The sequence below is a fragment of the Berghia stephanieae genome, chromosome 13, assembly GCF_034508935.2.
Source record: "Berghia stephanieae isolate SIO BIC M18660-M18661 chromosome 13, UCSD_Bste_1.3, whole genome shotgun sequence".
Classification (NCBI taxonomy): Eukaryota; Metazoa; Mollusca; class Gastropoda; order Nudibranchia; family Aeolidiidae; genus Berghia; species Berghia stephanieae.
Genome location: NC_088372.1, coordinates 32303542 through 32321727, shown reverse-complemented (window position 1 = coordinate 32321727; position 18186 = coordinate 32303542). Strand labels below are relative to the sequence as shown.

Genomic DNA, 18186 nt, shown 5'->3' with positions numbered 1-18186 from the left:
AATTTATCCCCATTAACGGAGATAAGGGCATCGCCCAAGGCGTTGATCGAGTTGTTCGTGGCGTTGATACACACACGCACCTCCCCCCCCCCCCCCCCCCCCACACACACACACACATTAGAGGGCAGCGAGCATTGAAGAGTAAGAGAGAGACGTGAAGTTATAATAAGAGGGGTGGATGAGGTGATAAGAGGGGTCGATGGTGACTTTTCGCCAGATCTAACAAACTCAGCTACCCATTCATTGCTGAGTAGACAGGGATTCAGAAAAAAATCGACTGCACCCGGGATCGATCTCTGGCCCTTTGCGTATAAAGAGAGTGCTCTATCAACTGAGCTATCGGGGTCCCCAAATATTCTATTGGACCTTTTAAAAATACAGACGTTATAACTGTTTTTTTTGGACGGAAGAAACTAATGAAACTCATATTACTTGATTAGTTAAAACACCAAACGAAATTTTAATATTATTGTATTATTTTAAATGACAACAATGCGATAGAAAGGAGTGGCGACAAGAGATGGACAAAAGAAAACAAAAAATCAGACTTGCAACTTGCTAGGTTCGACACACACACACACACACACACATCTTTAGTAGTCACATACATTTCAAACAATAACCCATTAGAGAAGAGGGGTCATGCCTTCATCATAGATCATTGTCATTGCGATCATTATGGTGTAGTAAATTTTGAAATTTACCCCGTATAATGGAATCGTCCAAGGCGTGCGCCTCCTGTTCCCCCCATCTCACACACGAAAGGGCGGTTTGCGGAGTGGAGGGAGGTGGTCGTCTGCCTCTATGGTCGTCTGTGTCGTTTAGTGTATGGCAAAGGGGGGTGGGTGCGATTAATTAAGTGGGATGGGTGGTGATTGGTGGAAGATAGGCAAAGGACCGAGGCAACGAATCGCTGGGGAAGTAGTATGGCGCGAGACCGTTGAAAGGTGATAAGAAGTGAGGACTGCCGGCGGTCTTCCTCTTTGGGACTGGACCACGGTTCACAGCTAAAAGACCGTGGGACCGGTCCTCGGTCCGGTCCTCAGCGCGGCACTACTATGAACTACAGCAGCGGCTGATTTACTAGGTGCTATGTAAATATCAACCAATCATAATATGAAGAGAGAGGATATTATATGCTATGTTAGCTTTTAGATACTTTTTAGAAAGAAAAAACCTTCCAAACTGTTCTATTTTGTTTTTAACAATACCACCAACCATTCATAAATAAGAAGAGAGCGATCCTTTAGATAATAATAATAATAATAATAATAATAATAATAATAATAATAATAATAATAATAATCATAATAATAAAAGAAGAAGAAGAAGAAGAAGAAGAAGAAGAAGAAGAAGAAGAAGAAGAAGAAGAAGAAGAAGAAAGTGTTCTTTTATAGCGCTAAATGCCGAAGCCTCAAAGCGCTTTACAATATACTTGTCAAACCTTACAAACACTCACACCGAGCCAAACAGACACACACAATAGTCGCACACATTAACTACGCAAGTTTTACAAAATGAAATGACATTCAACAAAATGGAATCAAAAAATAAAACGTATAATTTACTCATTAATAAGAAAACGTCTAGGATAAACATTTCTGGAAAAGATGAGTCTTTAGATTTTTCTTAAAAATTGTCTACGCTGCCCGAGAGCCTTACTGCTCAACGTGCCAATTTTGTACGAACGACAATTGTTTTTAAGAAGACAATCAACTACTGATCAATATGCAGAGAGAGAGAGAGAGAGAGAGAGAGAGAGAGAGAGAGAGAGAGAGAGAGAGAGAGAGAGAGAGAGAGAGAGAATTGCATGATAATTACCTAAATACCATTTTTTGATTCCATTTTGTTGAATGTCATTTCATTTTGTAAAACTTGCATAGTTAATGTGTGCGACTATTGTGTGTGTGTCTGTCTGGCTCGGTGTGAGTGTGTTTAAGGTTTGACAAGTATATTGTAAAGCGCTTTGAGGCTTCGGCATTTAGCGCTATAAACGAACACACCAACCATTAATACATACAATGGGCAATAATATGCGTGTAGATGTACCACAGAACTAACGATAATTGTTTTAAGAGCAATATGCAGAGAGCGAATAGGCCTCTAATTGTTCCATAAGACAATTGTTGATCCTATGATATTAATTTATGTTTTTGGGAGACAATCGAATCAGCCAACAATCGATATAGATATGAAGAGAGCGAAAAGGCAATGTTCCTTTAATTGGATTCAGTAGTCTGATGTCATGCCGCCAGGCAACGGCGGCCATCTTGGTTCTAAACAAAGAAAATCATTACTTTTTCTTCTTCATGCTGGCTAGAACTTTTCATATGCCTTGTGATCAGAATGTGTAAAAGTCAAAACATGATCAAATTTATGGGGTTTTTTTTCTCTGGATGCTCTTTTATGCTCGCCAGGGAAATATTTCATACGGGCGTCCGCCATTGTTCCGATAGTTTAGAGCCAGTGTTACTAAGTTATCATGCGTAATTAGGAAGGAAGTGACGTTGCGACTGTTGAAGAGTATTGCTTCTCCATCGGAGAAGTTTTGATCTTATGATAATTATATCTTTGGGAAACAACGGCTGCTAACCGCGATTATGCAGAGAGCGACAGACAATAATATTCCTCGTAGTTGGTTAATTTTGAAATAATAACGATAATTAATATTTTTAGAAAGACAACCAACCAATTGTCAATTCAAATTTTTCAGCTAAGGTGGACACTTTTCGGACACGCTCTACCTCATTATCCTGAAATTCTCGCCGATAAAGCAATGGCATACATACTATTTCTATTATTTCTCTGACCAAAAACAATGACCAAAACAGATTAACATCGCTGACAGAGTGTTCTATTAAACATGATGGGGAAAGAGGATTCCGCTATGAAGGACACATTATGAAGATAGATTCAAATTCTTACACTGGATAAGATCAAAAACGAATAACTATAAGCAGTACCTTACAAAGAGAGGAAAAATATTCTCTCTCAAAATGTTTTATTTTTTTTTAAAGGAACTTCAGATTTGACTGTCTTCTTCTCAGCTAAGAATCCCCGCCAGGACCAAGTAAAACAAACAAACGAGTAATCTCAATCCAGAACAAAGGCAGAGAGTGACATGGAAAGGGAAAACAGATATTATGGGGGAATAGAATACGCAGTAAGTGACCTATCTGCCCGCCATGAGAAGTCAGAAGACATCCCCCTCCCAAATCCCTTCTATCCAACCAAACCAGGGGGAAATAAATAACATTGTAAAAAAAAAACAAAAAACAAACAAACAAACAAACAAAACAAATACATTAGGAAAACTTTACAATAATCCCCATGACCCTCATCAACCCCATCCCATTCCTCCCCTACTACTTTAAACCCCCCCCCCCCCCACCCCCCACCCCCCACCCAAACACGCGTACAAGCAGCAAGCACAGGCAAGGGCAGGGGACAGACAGACAGACAGTGAATTGTGACGTAAAAAAAAGGAATCGATATCACCGCTCACGAAGAGATACGAACGAATACGGGCACGGTATTCACGGCGACCCGTTCATTACGATGCCCGATGATACATCCTGCGGCCAAATAGAAGAAGAAGAAAAAAAAAAGGAGAGAGAGAGAGAGAGAGAGAGAGAGAGAGAGAGAGAGAGAGAGAGAGAGGGGGGGGGGTTAAAATCTGCGCCGTTTTACGGCGACAAAACAATTGTTTTGTTTTTTTCCCCATCGGTTTGACCAGAAGAAAATGTTACTTAAATATTGACTGAATGCATTTATTTGTTGCCGAATTCAGCCGATTGATTGGTGACAAAAAAAATTTACATAATTACAAGGATGGAAGAAACACAAGGGACTGTCATTTAAGCGTTGTGATGGAGTGGTCACAAGTGTTGGGTGTGATTAATCTGTGATTTTCGTTCACTCGAAGAAACCATCAAGCATTGAACGATGTTGTTTACGTCTTGAAACGTTCTTATGATGGCATGGTATTTATTCACTGTGGTTACTTGCAAATAATTCCCCTTATTCATTCCCAATGGGGAAATTTGTCTATAAGGTCTATTCTAAGGGAAGACTGGAATAACCCAGGCGTTAGCCGCAGCGCAGCGCCGCAAAGTGGGCTAGGGCGAGGTAACTTGCTCCATGCCAGACAACGAGACGGGTAGTTGAACTCGGTACGTTTTGGGCACGAAGCAAAGACCGTACCGCTGAGCCGCGCTGCCCCGAGTGAGCAATATTCACTAAACGGGCTCAAAGCGCTTTACAAGGGGTCTCTAACCAATAGCAAAACTTAACATGGAGGACAAGTCATGACAACAAGGAAGCGATATTACAATTTTTCTTTTTCGGACAGACAGCACTGTACTGATAACGGCCAGATACTCGTTTTGCTGCACTTAGAGACGGTGAGAGACTGTGAGTAAAGAGCCTTTTCCAAATATGGGCCGCTCAGAGCGGGACTCGAACCCTGGACCTTCATGTCTGAAGGCTATTGGCATACCACTAAATCATATAGCCACGCAACTAAGGAACAAAATCAATGATAAACGCTTTCCCCTAGTATAAATATATTAGTTAATCAGTAAATTGTATAAAATATGTCAAACCTGAGACTTCTTAAGAAATTGCAGGTGCAATTTTTTTTCTTCTTTGGAAAATTCTGGGGGTCGTATTAATTTAATGATATTTGGAGTAAACAGTTTTCTGACCATTGTATTGGTATAACAAACAATTGGCGTTGGATCGGAAAGTCCTGGGTTCGAGACTCGCTCGGCGCATAGTTGAGTCCTTGGAAAAGGCTCTTTACTCACATTCTCTCACCGTATACAGGGGTAAAATGAGTATCTGGCCGATTACAGCGTTGTCTCTGTCCGAAAACATTATAATATCGCCTAACTATCTCGTACTCATATCTCGTACTACATGTTAAGTGTTGCTATCGGTCAGTGACCCCTTGTAAACGGCTTGATCACGTTTAGTGGATATTACGCTATATAAAAGCTCAATCTTTTTTTTCTTTTCTTTTTTTGTTGGGGGGGGGGGGGTCGGGGTGGGCTTGGGGGTTGGTCAAACAATACATAAAAACCTTCAAGATGGAAACAAACAAATAAATAAATAAATAAATAAGGATAACACACCAGAGAGTCGATATCGCTGAGTCCCAGGGGGACACCGACACTGCCTTCCTGGTTATGCCTGTGGTATCTTCCGGTTGTAGTGGTCGTCTTCTCCGTGGTGGTGGGCGATGACAACATGTCCTCATCATCATCACCACCTCCACCACCACCACCACCACCACCAACTCCAATTCCTCCACCACCACCCATCATCATCATTCTGTTTGTCATCATCACGGACGTCATCCCGCCATCCATACTGCTGCTGCCGCTGCTTCCTCCATAAAACCTTGGCGTATCTTCTGTCGCCTTGATACGCATGTCAAGCCAATGTCAAGGTCGGCGATGATAACCCCGGGGTCATAAGACGGACGCCCAAGGTCAACGATGTGTCTTTATTCTTTGCACTCCTAAGGGTTGTGTTATGGGATTAAACAGCTAATAAGTCTTCTTCTGTAGGTTTGTCGAATGTCTAAGGTCAAAAATAATTATTTTTCGTAAGTGTTGCCTTCAAAGACTGATCAACTACTCCTTGACAAGTCTCGTGAAGGGTCATTGGACGTTCAAGGTCAACGATATTTATTGTTTATACTTATGAGTGTCCTATTTGGCAAATAATTAACAACTATTATTTATCAAGATTCAATTGCTTATTATCAAAATTTCACAAAATCCACCATATTTGAATAGTCTTATATTTTCTTTTTTTATAAGGTCACACTGAATGAATGAGTTTCACACGAAAGTCCACAAGATTTGAATCAAGACCTCGAAGTTAGTTCCTAAAGTCTTCACTCAACGAATCTCACTTTAAGCAAAGATTAATAGTTTTCTTTGAGGCGACTTCCTAAAATGTGACGACATACATAAATTATTATGTTATGAGGTGTGTTTTCTAAAAAAAAAAAAAAGAAAGAAAAAAAAGGACATTTCATTCGGAACGCTTCAACCCACAAACATCTAAACGTGATAAAAACTAAATCCATCCGTTGTTCTACTAAATAACTGATCATAGATGTATTATTACGCCGAAGTGTTACGAAACTGTTTTGTTTTGTTTTTTTCGTTGTTTTTTTTTTTTTTTTTGTTTTGTTTTGTCTTTTGATGTTGTTGGTACAGCCCCATTTATTTCTTTATCCATCGCAAAAAGCAGATGAAGACTATATTCTTTCACATTGTTTTCACAATAATTCAATAAGTGATGTCTTTTGGTAGCGAATGTTGGGAAAACAACATTTGACACTGCCCCCATTAAACACAAACAATCACTTGTTCCTAGAAAAATCACAAAAATCCTAGATAGAATATTTGTATCACCGACTTATGTGTCGTTGCAATATCCGTTGTTCAAATTCTAAACACATCGATTCGTTCACCAACAGTTTTCGATTCAGATTTATTTTTAAAATCATTTTATATTAATAACAACCTTTATTAATGGCAAAGTTCGATTTTCAAAAAATGTATTTTCTCCCATTTAATGCCCCCCCCCCTGCATACCCAAGCTCATAATATATATAATATATCTCGAATCAAAGAGTAGCCATTTGCATGTGTTCTATTTTACAGTCTTCCAAATTACCTCAAATCGCATTCCAGAATCTAAAATAAATCCGGTCGATACGTAAAAACCAGAAAAATCGATCCCGTATTGCATGTAATGGCAGTCATCATAGAACATTACAGACCAAGCGATGTCAAATTGATGCCTGTCTGATCACACAAAACAGGTTGTTTCGTCAAAGACATGTCATGAAATATAGGTAAACATAGACACCGCCTTTTAGCCGATTTAAATGATTTAAACCATTTACACAAAAGACAGCAACAACCATCGTGATAAATATAACATAGTAATGATAATAATAACAACAACAGCGACATCAACAGCAACAATAACAACATCAACATCATCATCAAGAAGAAGAAGAAGAAGAAGAAGAAGAAGAAGAAGAAGAAGAAGAAGAAGAAGAAGAAGAAGAAGAAGAAGAAGAAGAAGAACAACAACAACAACAACAACAACAACAACGAACAACAATTTGCAAATGTTACGTCAATATTCAAAAAGGGTGATCGATGTGATCCATCTAACAACAGACCAATAAGTCTAACGTGTATTCTTTGTAAAATCTTAGAGAGTATAGGGAAAGAGAAAATAGTTACTTTTCTTGACATGAATCAATTGATAAATAATTGTCAACATGGATTTAGAAAGGGACGCTCTTGCATAACTCAGTAATTGCAAGTAATGGATGATTTTACAAGATGTATTGATGAAAATGCAATATTGATGTTATATATTTGGATTTCATGAAAGCTTTCGATTTCGTGCCACACAAAATGTTATTTTGAAACTTAAAAGGTTATGGAATTACTGGTAATATGTATAACTGGATCGTATCTTTTTTAACTGATTGTACACAACGAGGTGTCGTGGGTGAAAGTTGTTCTGATTTCATATGCGCAACTAGTGGTGTCCCTCAGGGCAGTGTACTTGGTCCTTAACCGTACATTGTCTATATAAATGATCTACCTGATACTATAATAAAATAAGTGTTATCTACACGCTTGTCTATTGAAAATCCGAGATCTGATCTGTTGTTTTGCGTCTTACAGACCGCTTTGACTTTAACATAGATTTTAAATTCTTAAGTTCCTACTCGTTCTACCTAGCCCTGAAGTCGCTAATCTTATTGCAATCAATTGGTGCGTATGGATTTTACAGCTCATCACAGAGAGAATGTGCTGAAAAATCACTTCACGAGGTCTCAAGTTTGAGAGTTCTTGCCAAGACGAGGGCCATTTAAGTCGATCGATATTTGGAGGACGAGTTTTCTGGTCTAGCCCCCCCCCCCCCCCTACCCCTAGTACGGCAGTCAACTGGTTAAAACAGTCATCATTGACTAATTTTTAAGGGAGAATTAATGTATGACAGATTTTTTATCAGACAAATTGACAGCTTCCCCATCCAATGATGGAATATAGAAGCAGCTTTAATACTTATGTCAGTGTGTTTTCCACACCCCAGACACCAATGGGCCAACATAATAAATGCACTGACCGTCTTTCGGGTTGAAATATCGATACACGGATTTCCTCGGGTAACTGAAGCTCATCGTTTTTTATCAATTTTTTTTAAAATAATATATTTATCTATTTATTATTATTTGTTTGTTTGTTTTTGTTTTATTTAAGTGCGAATATAAATTGGTATACCGGTCGCGACTTGCAATATACGAAAAAAGAAATATGGTTCCCTTTTCCTCCTTTAAATGGAAAATATTAAGTAATGATAAAGCGCATTGAGCATGGTCACACAGTGGGAGGGTACCTTAATCACATATAGGCATGTCTTTATTTCATTTAAATCATAAACTTTATTGTATTCTTACAAGTATTTTCGTGATTCTCGTTCACCAAACCTTTTGTTCTCGTAACATGGCATGAAGACTAATGCCATCTGTATTTGTTATTCATAGCTTTCCCTTCCTGATTTATCCCCCTTGTCCGTGATGGAGCCAAACCTTCCATAGTTAGAGATTTCCTCATGTTACCCCCCCCCCCCCTCCCCCTTCACCTCCCTTAGTTCCGTTATCCAAAAAAAACGGCCTAACTTAAAATGCCATGACGAAGCGGCGGACCTAACTCATTTGCATACAGCTCTGTTCTTACCGCATCGATTCAACACCTACATAGCTATACATGAAAGCATTTCAACACACAATAAATGAACAACACACACACACACACACACACACACACACACACACAAGCAATAATAAATAAAAAGAATTAGACGTCTAGATGTAAATTTCAAACGATAGCGCAACAGGAAAAGGAAATCAATATTATTACTGTTATCGTCGTTGTTGTTTTGGTAGTGGTGATATTGTTTTTGTTGCTATTTGCTTTTGTCTATAAAGTTGCTGTTGTTGCTGTTATAATTGTATTTGTTCATACTGTTGCTTTTGTTATTGCCGTTGTTACTATTGTTACTTTTTAAAAATGAAAACTGGTTTTGACAGGTTTCCAGTCATTTAACCACTGATATCATTGTGAAAAATGACCTCACAGTCTCAATTGAAACTCCATAACAGTAACAGGGTTCCCACAAATTCTGGGGAAATTTAAAAAAAAAAATTAAAAAATTGGACCCTACCAGATCCGTAAACTCCACGATAAATATCATATTTGGAACATAGGACCAATGTAAGTGTTCTGGACGAAGTAAAAGAACTGGCAGGAAGGCAGGCAAGAACCACTACTTGCAATGGTAAAGAGAAGGAAAATGTCTTGGTTTGGACACCTCGTAAGACACGAAAGCTTATGCAAGACAATATTGCAGGGCACAGTAGAAGGCTGCCGAAAAAGAAGAAGACAGAGGAAAGTGAGGAAGGCCCAAGACCGTGATGAGCGGCGTCGAATCGTGAAGTCTGCATCCCGAGAGTCCCCCCGACGACCAACCAGTCATGGGATAGAGAGAGAGAGAGAGAGAGAGAGAGAGAGAGAGAGAGAGAGAGAGAGAGAAACTCCACGATAGAAAGAAAGACTACCTATCACATTCTAAAGAGGATTTTAGATGACATAAAAATAGTAAGGTGCGTAGATGATGTGGTGAAAGAGTTATGATGATGATGATGAGAGTTATGATGATGATGATGATGATGATGATGATGATGATGATGATGATGATGATGATGATGATGATGATGATGATGATAATGATGACGACGACGATGATGATGATGATGATGATGATGATGATGATGATGATGATGATGATGATGATGATGATGATGATGATGATGATGATGATGATGACGACGACGACGATGATGATGACGATAGAGACCTGAACGAATTCTCGACCAATTTTCCAGACCAATGTACAAAGAACTGGCAAAATGCGCACAAATTGAACAAGTATCTGAAGCTGTTAAGTGGAGAAGTTGGAAATGGACAGGACATGTCTTCAGAATGGATTCTAGTGCCATTCCCAGGATAACCCTCAGGTAGATCCCACAGGGAACGAGATCAACGGGCCGTCCGCTGGAGACATGGAGGAGGAGGAGGAGTATCGAGAGGGAAATGAAAGCTAGTGGATGGTCTTGGGAACAGATGACAAAAATGGCCTCCAACTGCGAAAGATGGCGTTCCACATAGTCAGCCTTATGTGCTGATCAAGCACTAAGAGGATAAGATCAAGCACTAAGAGGATAAGTAAGTAAGTAAGTAAGTAAGTAAGTAAGTAAGTAAGTAAGTAAGTAAGTAAGTTTAAGTAAGTAAGAAAGTAAGTAAGTAAGTAAGTAAGTAAGTAAGTAAGTAAGTAAGTAAGTAAGTAAGTAAGTAAGTAAGTGTACCCAAATGAGTGAATTCCTCCGAATTATTTTCCGAACCAAAAAAGAGAATTATCAAACCATCGACTTTTTCCGATTTTCCAACTTTGTGGAGACCCTAAAGAAAAGTTCGACAAAGACTGACAATGAATACCTACCAAAATGAAGATTTTCTGATGGTTTATAAATTTACATTTATAAAATGCGTAGAATATGTTATAATTCATATATTAAAACATGCTCAAATCCAACTACCTCCCTCACGGCAAAGGTCTTCAGCCGGGCGGTCTCATTCCGAGAAAGAATGGCGTAGAGAGGAACAAGGAAAGGGATAATAATAGATATTCATGGCGCGGGGGCGGGGAGATAAAAATAACGTACCAGTACAGCCAAAACACCCTGCAAAGTCAAAGGTCTTGAGGATAGGTACGCGTCAAAGGGAACAGATCAAAGTAAAAGATCAGGAACTCGAAGATATAGACACTTTCTGCTATCTCGGAAGTATAATTGACAAGGATGGAGGCACGGAAGCAGAGGTGAAAGCACGAATAGGAAAGGCACAGGCTGCATTCACATCTTTGAACAGAGTTTGGAGAACTAAAGATATCTCCCTTCAACTAAAGCTAAGACTTTTCAACTCAAACGTGAAGTCTGTCCTACTGTATGGATGTGAAACTTGGAACGCATCACAGGCATGTATAAGGAGGGTACAGATTTTCGTAAACAGGTGCATGCGTAAGCTACTCAGAATAAAATGGATGGATAGAATAAAAAATGAAGAAGTATGGAAAAGAACACAGGAGAAACCAGTGGGAGAGGATATAGGAAGAAGACGATGGAGGTGGATTGGACACACGCTTAGAAAGAATGACTCAACTATAACAAAGAAAGTATTGGACTGGAACCCTCAGGGCAGAAGATCAAGGGGAAGGCCACGAGGAACATGGAGAAGAATTAAAGAAGCTGATATACAGAGAAGTGGTAAGACCTGGAATGAGATAAAAAAAAAGTTGGCTCAGGATAGAGAAGGATGGAAACTGTTTGTCTGTGGCCTATACCCTGACCCAGGGTGAAAAAGGCAATGATGATGATGATGACAGCCAAAAACCGCCTTCGCATATTTCTTTGTCGTCTATTAAAGCCAAACGAGTACACGTCCATTCCCAAACTCAACCAAATAACAAGATTAATCACATGACATTTATTAAGCGTATGGGGAATCGATGGGGGAAAACTATAATATTGCACAAGCACAAGCCCGACCTACTTGTTACCAATCACAACTAACAACTGTGCAATCCAATTACTTGAGCCATTCATTCAACCGTGCATAAATTAAATCACATCTTTACATCAACATAATTTGTAGAAAGCTAAATACTATTATCATTATTGGAAGAAGACTATGACGAAGATGAAGAAAGGAGGAGGAGGAGGAGGAGGAGGAGGAGGAGGAGGAGGAGGAGAAGAAGAAGAAGAAGAAGAAGAAGAAGAAGAAGAAGAAGAAGAAGAAGAAGAAGAAGAAGAAGAAGAAGAAGAAGAACCCATTGAGACTTTTTCACACGTTCTTAAGAGGGGGGGGGGGGGGGGGGGGGGGGGGGGGGGGGGGGGGGGGTGATGACTAAATTTGAAGACTTGAATTGAAGTGAATTTATTTTCTAATTTTCTTTGACAGAATCTTTCTGTTCTGGCTTTCTAGCAAGAGATAAAAGAAGGAAAAATGCATGTATTTTATCAGCGTAAGCTAGAACGCTACAGGAGTTGAATTTTGTTTAATTTCTTCCATTCATTGTGCTGCAATGTCATTCGTGTCTCTAAAAGTGATAGCCGATGAGTAAGGGCATTCCCCGAATTGATGAATCAAAGTGTGTTGTACACTTGTACAACACAATGAATGGGAAATATTGATTGTCAAAATTGAAATAACACGCGGTAATGGAAGCAGGGGAGTGTGTAGGAATAGCACTTCACATACTACAGAGCTAGCTTATCCAGCCATGTTCGTCATCCTAGGCATTTCTTCATTGCTTGCACCCGTTATGATTATTGATGAGGAATCGAGTTATTAGTAACAGCAGCTCCGTTTGTGTGCGCTATGGTTGCTAGCAAGCTATTATTAATGAAGGAGAGGTTTATATGAGGGAACGTGAACGTGCTTTGAGTCATGGGATCGTGTGTGTTTGTGTGTGTGCGTAAGTGTGTGAATGAATTAGATAGATAGATAGATAGATAGATAGATAGATAGATAGATAGATAGATAGATAGATAGATAGATAGATAGATAGATAGATAGATAGATAGATAGATAGATAGATAGATAGATAGATATATAGATAAGAGTCTTTTAAAAAGATGCACACACACGCAGAGAGAGAGAGAGAGAGAGAGAGAGAGAGAGAGAGAAAGGGGGGGGGGCGATAGAGAGAAAGGGGAGAAGAAAAAATAAGCAGAGAGAGCACACACACAGACAGAGATAGAGAGAGAGGGGGGGGGGCAAACCTGAGAGGCTTGAGCAAGCACAAGACATACTGAAAGAAGCAACTCACGCATGACAAGATGCATGCATGATCGTACAAGTTGTATACAAGGTAGCATGAGTGAATTTCAGCCTCGTGATGGATGGAATTAGTCCAGTTGTTGAGCGATGAGTAAATCAACCACAGGAATTGAAGTTGATGGGTCGTAAAATAAAACATGACGGCCACTTCCTTTTTTTACCCTTCCCCCCACCTTCCATTCGTCCACCACCACCTCACACATCGATCTCTCTCAACCAAGCCCCTACCACTCTAAGACCAGGTAAAATATATATTTTAAAGAAAGTAAAACTTGGAACTGTCATAGAACAATATTCTCGCAGCGCTTTACAAGGAGTATCAGGCCAACAGCTACATTTAACTTTTAGATAGGACGAAACGGAGAGATGGATAAGACAAAATATGCCATAGTCTTCAAGATAAGCCAAATTAAATGAAATGACACAGTTAAAGGAAAGTTCTGAAAGGCGCACAACTCTCTTGATCTGTGTCGGACAGTATTGAATAATATACGATTCTCACACTCCTGCTTTTTGGAATTCCGGACGTGTCCCCAACCGCTGCACGAGCTTGCGAGTGCGAGTTGAGAACAAAGTTCGAATTCCGAAACGCAAGAGTGTAAGAAATCTTTTATTCTACCCCTCAGTCGATTCCAATTTCGTCATCTTTGAATAAAAGACATCTTCAAAAACATTTAAATGATACTTCTTTTTAAAAGAATCTGATTTTTAGTGAAATTCAACGATTTATATTCTGACTTCACAAATTATTATTGTAAACATGATATCATTACGCGTTACTATTTAGGAAGGGTGGAATAATACCCAGTGATGAGTACTTGTGTTTATAAGAAGATGTGCAATTGCAAAAGTTCGTGGGAAAAAAATTCAGCAAATGGGAAAAGGAAGATTTTACACCGCTCACAAAAGAGCTTGGTTTAAAGTTCAGAACCTCAATACTCTAAAACACAGAGTCTAAACGATCCCAAAGGTTTTAGACAATGGGCGAGGGGCTGCTTGGGTTACGCAGCAAAATAATATGTGTGACACTCAGAAGGTTTTTATAGAAACTCAATCAGAGAGATAGAATGTCTCCATGCTCCCTCCAGGAAACCAGTCAGACCCAAGAAAAAGAGGAGTCTTATTCCACGACAAGCACTTATTAACAATGTGAAATTGAATGTCAGCTTCAATCTAATAAACGAGAACAGATAATATGGACGTTTCTGTATTTCCCTTTATCAACGATGAATGAAACACTACAGATGAATAAGATACTATGTGAGAATGGCTTCATTAAGGTGATTCACGATTCACATTAACAACGCCATCCTCACATATTTCATACCTTAAAAACGTCATTCTCACATATCTCATACTTTAACAGCTCCGTTCTCACATATTTCAAACCTTAAACACGCCATTCTCACATATCTCATACTTCAACGGCGCCATTCTCATATATCTCATAGCTTTAAAACGCCATTCTCACATTCATATTTCATTCGTCTGTCGTGTTTCATTTACCATGTTTTGTTGATAAAAGGAGAAACCCGATACGTCCACAATATCTGTTTTCGGTTATTAAATTGAAGCTCACATTCAATTGATTTCACATTGTTATATATTTCTTTGAGCTTCAGCAGCGCCATTTCCATGACAAGCACGGAAAATAAAATAGATAAATGTTACAAAGGAAAACCACGATACTAGAAAAGACGATAACAGTGCCAACGCCAACCCCGGCAAGAGTTACTTAGAAAGAATGGTGGAAGAGGAGGACACCCCCCCCCCCCCCCCCCCCCCCCCCTCCCCCACACACACACATCACCAATCTATTTCTTTGTATATTTGCCTATCTATCAATCTACCTACCTACCTACCTATATAATTATCCATCTCTCTCTCTCTCTCTCTCTCTCTCTCTCTCTCTCTCTCTCTCTCTCTCTCTCTCTCTCTCTCTCTCTCTCTCTCTCTCTCTCTCTCTCTCTCTCTCTCTCGCTGTATCGGTTTGTATATTATTATATATTATCTATCAAACTACCTACCTATCCAATTATCCATCCATCTCTCTCTCTCTCTCTCTCTCTCTCTCTCTCTCTCTCTCTCTCTCTCTCTCTCTCTCTGTATCGGTTTGTATATTACTATATATTATCTGTCCAACTATCTACCTACCTTTCCAATTATACATCTCTCTCTCTCTCTCTCTCTCTCTCTCTCTCTCTCTCTCTCTCTCTCTCTCTTCTCTCGCTGTGAGTGTATGTGTATGTGCGCGTGTCTATTGTCATCAGCCCGATGCCGAGTATCGATCATCTCCATTATAATCAACGGCATCATAATCATCATCGCCACCGTCATCATCGGTAAGCAGTAGCAGCGTCATCAGATTTGTCTCGCTCTCTGCTTAGGTCAGTGGTGTGCTGTACTCTCTCTCTCTCTCTCTCTCTCTCTCTCTCTCTCTCTCTCTCTCTCTCTCTCTCTCTCTCTCTCTCTCTCTCTCTCGATCTATCTATCTCCCTCTCTCTCTCTTTCTGTTGTGTGGGCACATACACACAAACACACACACACCCGTCTGAGTTTCATTTCAATCGATAGATTAATAATAACAACAACAACACAATTAATAATAATAATAATAATAATAATAATAATAATAATAATAATAATAATAATAATAATAATAATAATAATAATAATAATAATAATAATAATAATAATAATAAATTATAATAATAATAATAATAACATACATCGGTGGAGATTGGTTAGCATGCGTTTAAGCGAATCTATCAGTTACTTAGTTGTTTATTTATATAACAATACATGGCTGTCCGCCAAAGAAAAGTTTTCGTAAAACAATAATATTGTTGACGATACGAATGATATAAAAAAGAACAAATGGCGTGCAGATTGTATGATTCGATCCATTCCGACATGACAAAATGTCTGTCGATGCATTATCATAACGATCTCTCTCTCCTCCTCCTCCTCCATCCCCTCTCCCCATTCCGCCAACATAACATTTATTGTCTCTCTTTATCGTTTTCCGCAAACCAAATAAATATACGGTGGTGAAAAAAAAAAAAATCTCGTCTACTCATTGCTATGCCATCATCTTCCGGAGCCAGAAGTGCTCGTATAGATAGAATGCGCTTGGCCAATTTTTTTTTTGTGTTGGTCCGTTATACTTCCGGATGGCAATGTTGTGAGCTTCTTAGCCAAGCGCATACTATCTATAGTCTGCCGTAAACAGACGAAATGTCTTTCCAGGAAACTGTTACTGACCATCAACCCGTCAAAAGTATCTTCAAAAGAAATCTCGGGTTTGAGAAATTCAAATCACGTTTGAGTTTCATTTCAATCGATATGTGGTATAGAGTGGACCATCCTCGGGCCAAAAATGTGACCAACGTGACAATTTGGTGTTTTGCGGGAAAGGGATGGACATTGAAAATTGAGTTTTTAAAAAGTCCAAAAAAAAAATTATTTTTTTTTTTGTCAAGATGAAGAAACAAATTCTCATAAAAGAGGCCAGCCATTTATTCTGAATCAAATTCTGATGCTGAATCAAAATGCTTTAAAAATTGCTTTTGGATATCAGGTTCGTGTGGACATAATACGGTGACGATTGCACACAAACGTTAAAAGGCGTTTCTCCAGTGTGTAATGAGTTTCGCCAGTTTGGTGAGATGTTGCCAGGCTTTGACACCAGTAAGAGGAGACATTGGGTGGCTGCGAATCGGCTTCGGTCGAGGAGCTGCCTGACGGCAAGTGCGTTACATCGGTGGGGTCTTACTACCTGTTCAATAAGTCCCCGCTGCGGGCAAGAACCCGAGACGGCAGAGCATCTAGTCGAAAGGTGTGTTGTGACGATGCTACCCGGCGGGTTCGCGACGGTGCACGAATGCGGACCGGACTTTGCTGATTGGGTCGATCGTCATAACATAGTAGTGTGAAGAACAATAAGAGGCTGCTGCCAGTTTGTAATGCAGTATTGCAGACAATAAACTGACGGCTACGATTGTTATATCGGGTGTTTTCTATCTTCTGCTGTCCTATTCGTCTTACAAGGCCACAACAATAAGTTTTAAAGTGGTAGGCATCCTTCTGTCTCAAGAGACAATGGTTTGCGCCCTGTATGGCTTTAGTCTCATCAGTCTTGTTGAGAGCAACGACGGGTGTGACTCAGCAGACCAATCCTTGCATGGCAGTCTCTACCGCAGTTGTTGCACACATAGTTTGTGTGTTTGGTATTTGGATCTGCTGCCTCTCTTTCCTCCTTTCTCTCCTCTCCTCAAACTTCATCTTTCTCCTCTCCTCACCTCTCTTCACTCCCTCCATCACCGCATATCTCCAGCCGCTGCGGTCATCAGCAAGCGACTCCCAGGTGTTTGAGTCGATGCCTGTCAATTTCATGTCTAGTTTTAAAGTATTGGAGGAATATCAGTATACAATTTTTTTTTTAATCGGACAGGAATCTCGTCCTTCCCATATCGATCGATTAAAATGACCCTCATCTTGTCAAAAACTCTCCAACTCCAACTCCAACCTGGGACTTTGAAGGGTAGCAGCCAACAGGATACGGTCCATGACCTGTCTAAGTCTAACGTAACGGTTCCGAGTCTTCGGAGCATTGCATAGTGACGGCGGGCGAATCCACGACAATACAAGAATACGAAAGCGTCTTCGCAAACTGAGTAAATTTCCATAACAAATCACCGAGGACAGGAATCTCGTCATTCCAATATCGGTCGAGTAAAATGACCCTTCTCTTGTCAAATCTCTCCAACCTGGGACTTTGAAGGGTAGCAGCCAACAGGTTACGGTCCATGGCCTGTCTAACGTAACGGTTCCGAGTCTGTGGAGCATTGCATAGTGACGGCGGGCGAATCCACGACAATACAAGAATACGAAAGCGTCTTCGCAAACTGAGTAAATTTCCATAACAAATCACCGAGGACAGGAATCTCGTCATTCCAAGATCGGTCGATTAAAATGACCCTTCTCTTGTCAAAACTCTCCAACCTGGGACTTTGAAGGGTAGCAGCCAACAGGATACGGTCCATGACCTGTCTAACGTAACGGTTCCAGTGACTTGACGCGTGAATCCATGACAATTACAAGAATACGAAAGCGTCTTCGCAAACTGAGTAAATGTTCATAACAAATCACCAAAAGCTGCAGTCATAAAAGGGCACAA

At 39.8% G+C, this 18186-nt stretch overlaps 1 protein-coding gene across 6 annotated transcripts in view; it reads right to left on the bottom strand.

Annotated features, from left to right (window-relative positions):
* Positions 1 to 18186, bottom strand: part of LOC144959088 (voltage-dependent L-type calcium channel subunit beta-1-like) — a 77859-nt gene that overhangs the window by 19460 nt on the left and 40213 nt on the right. For 3 of the 6 annotated variants that reach the window (XM_078891471.1, XM_078891470.1, XM_078891469.1), the window contains exon 2: positions 5136 to 6009. The exons of 1 other annotated variant lie outside the window; for it this stretch is intronic. In XM_078891471.1, coding sequence (XP_078747597.1) covers positions 5136 to 5435 — 300 coding nt within the window. In that variant the 5' untranslated portion in view covers positions 5436 to 6009. The remainder of the gene's footprint in view (positions 1 to 5135; positions 6010 to 18186) is intronic. 2 more of the 6 variants (XM_078891473.1, XM_078891472.1) reach the window with 1 other exon arrangement.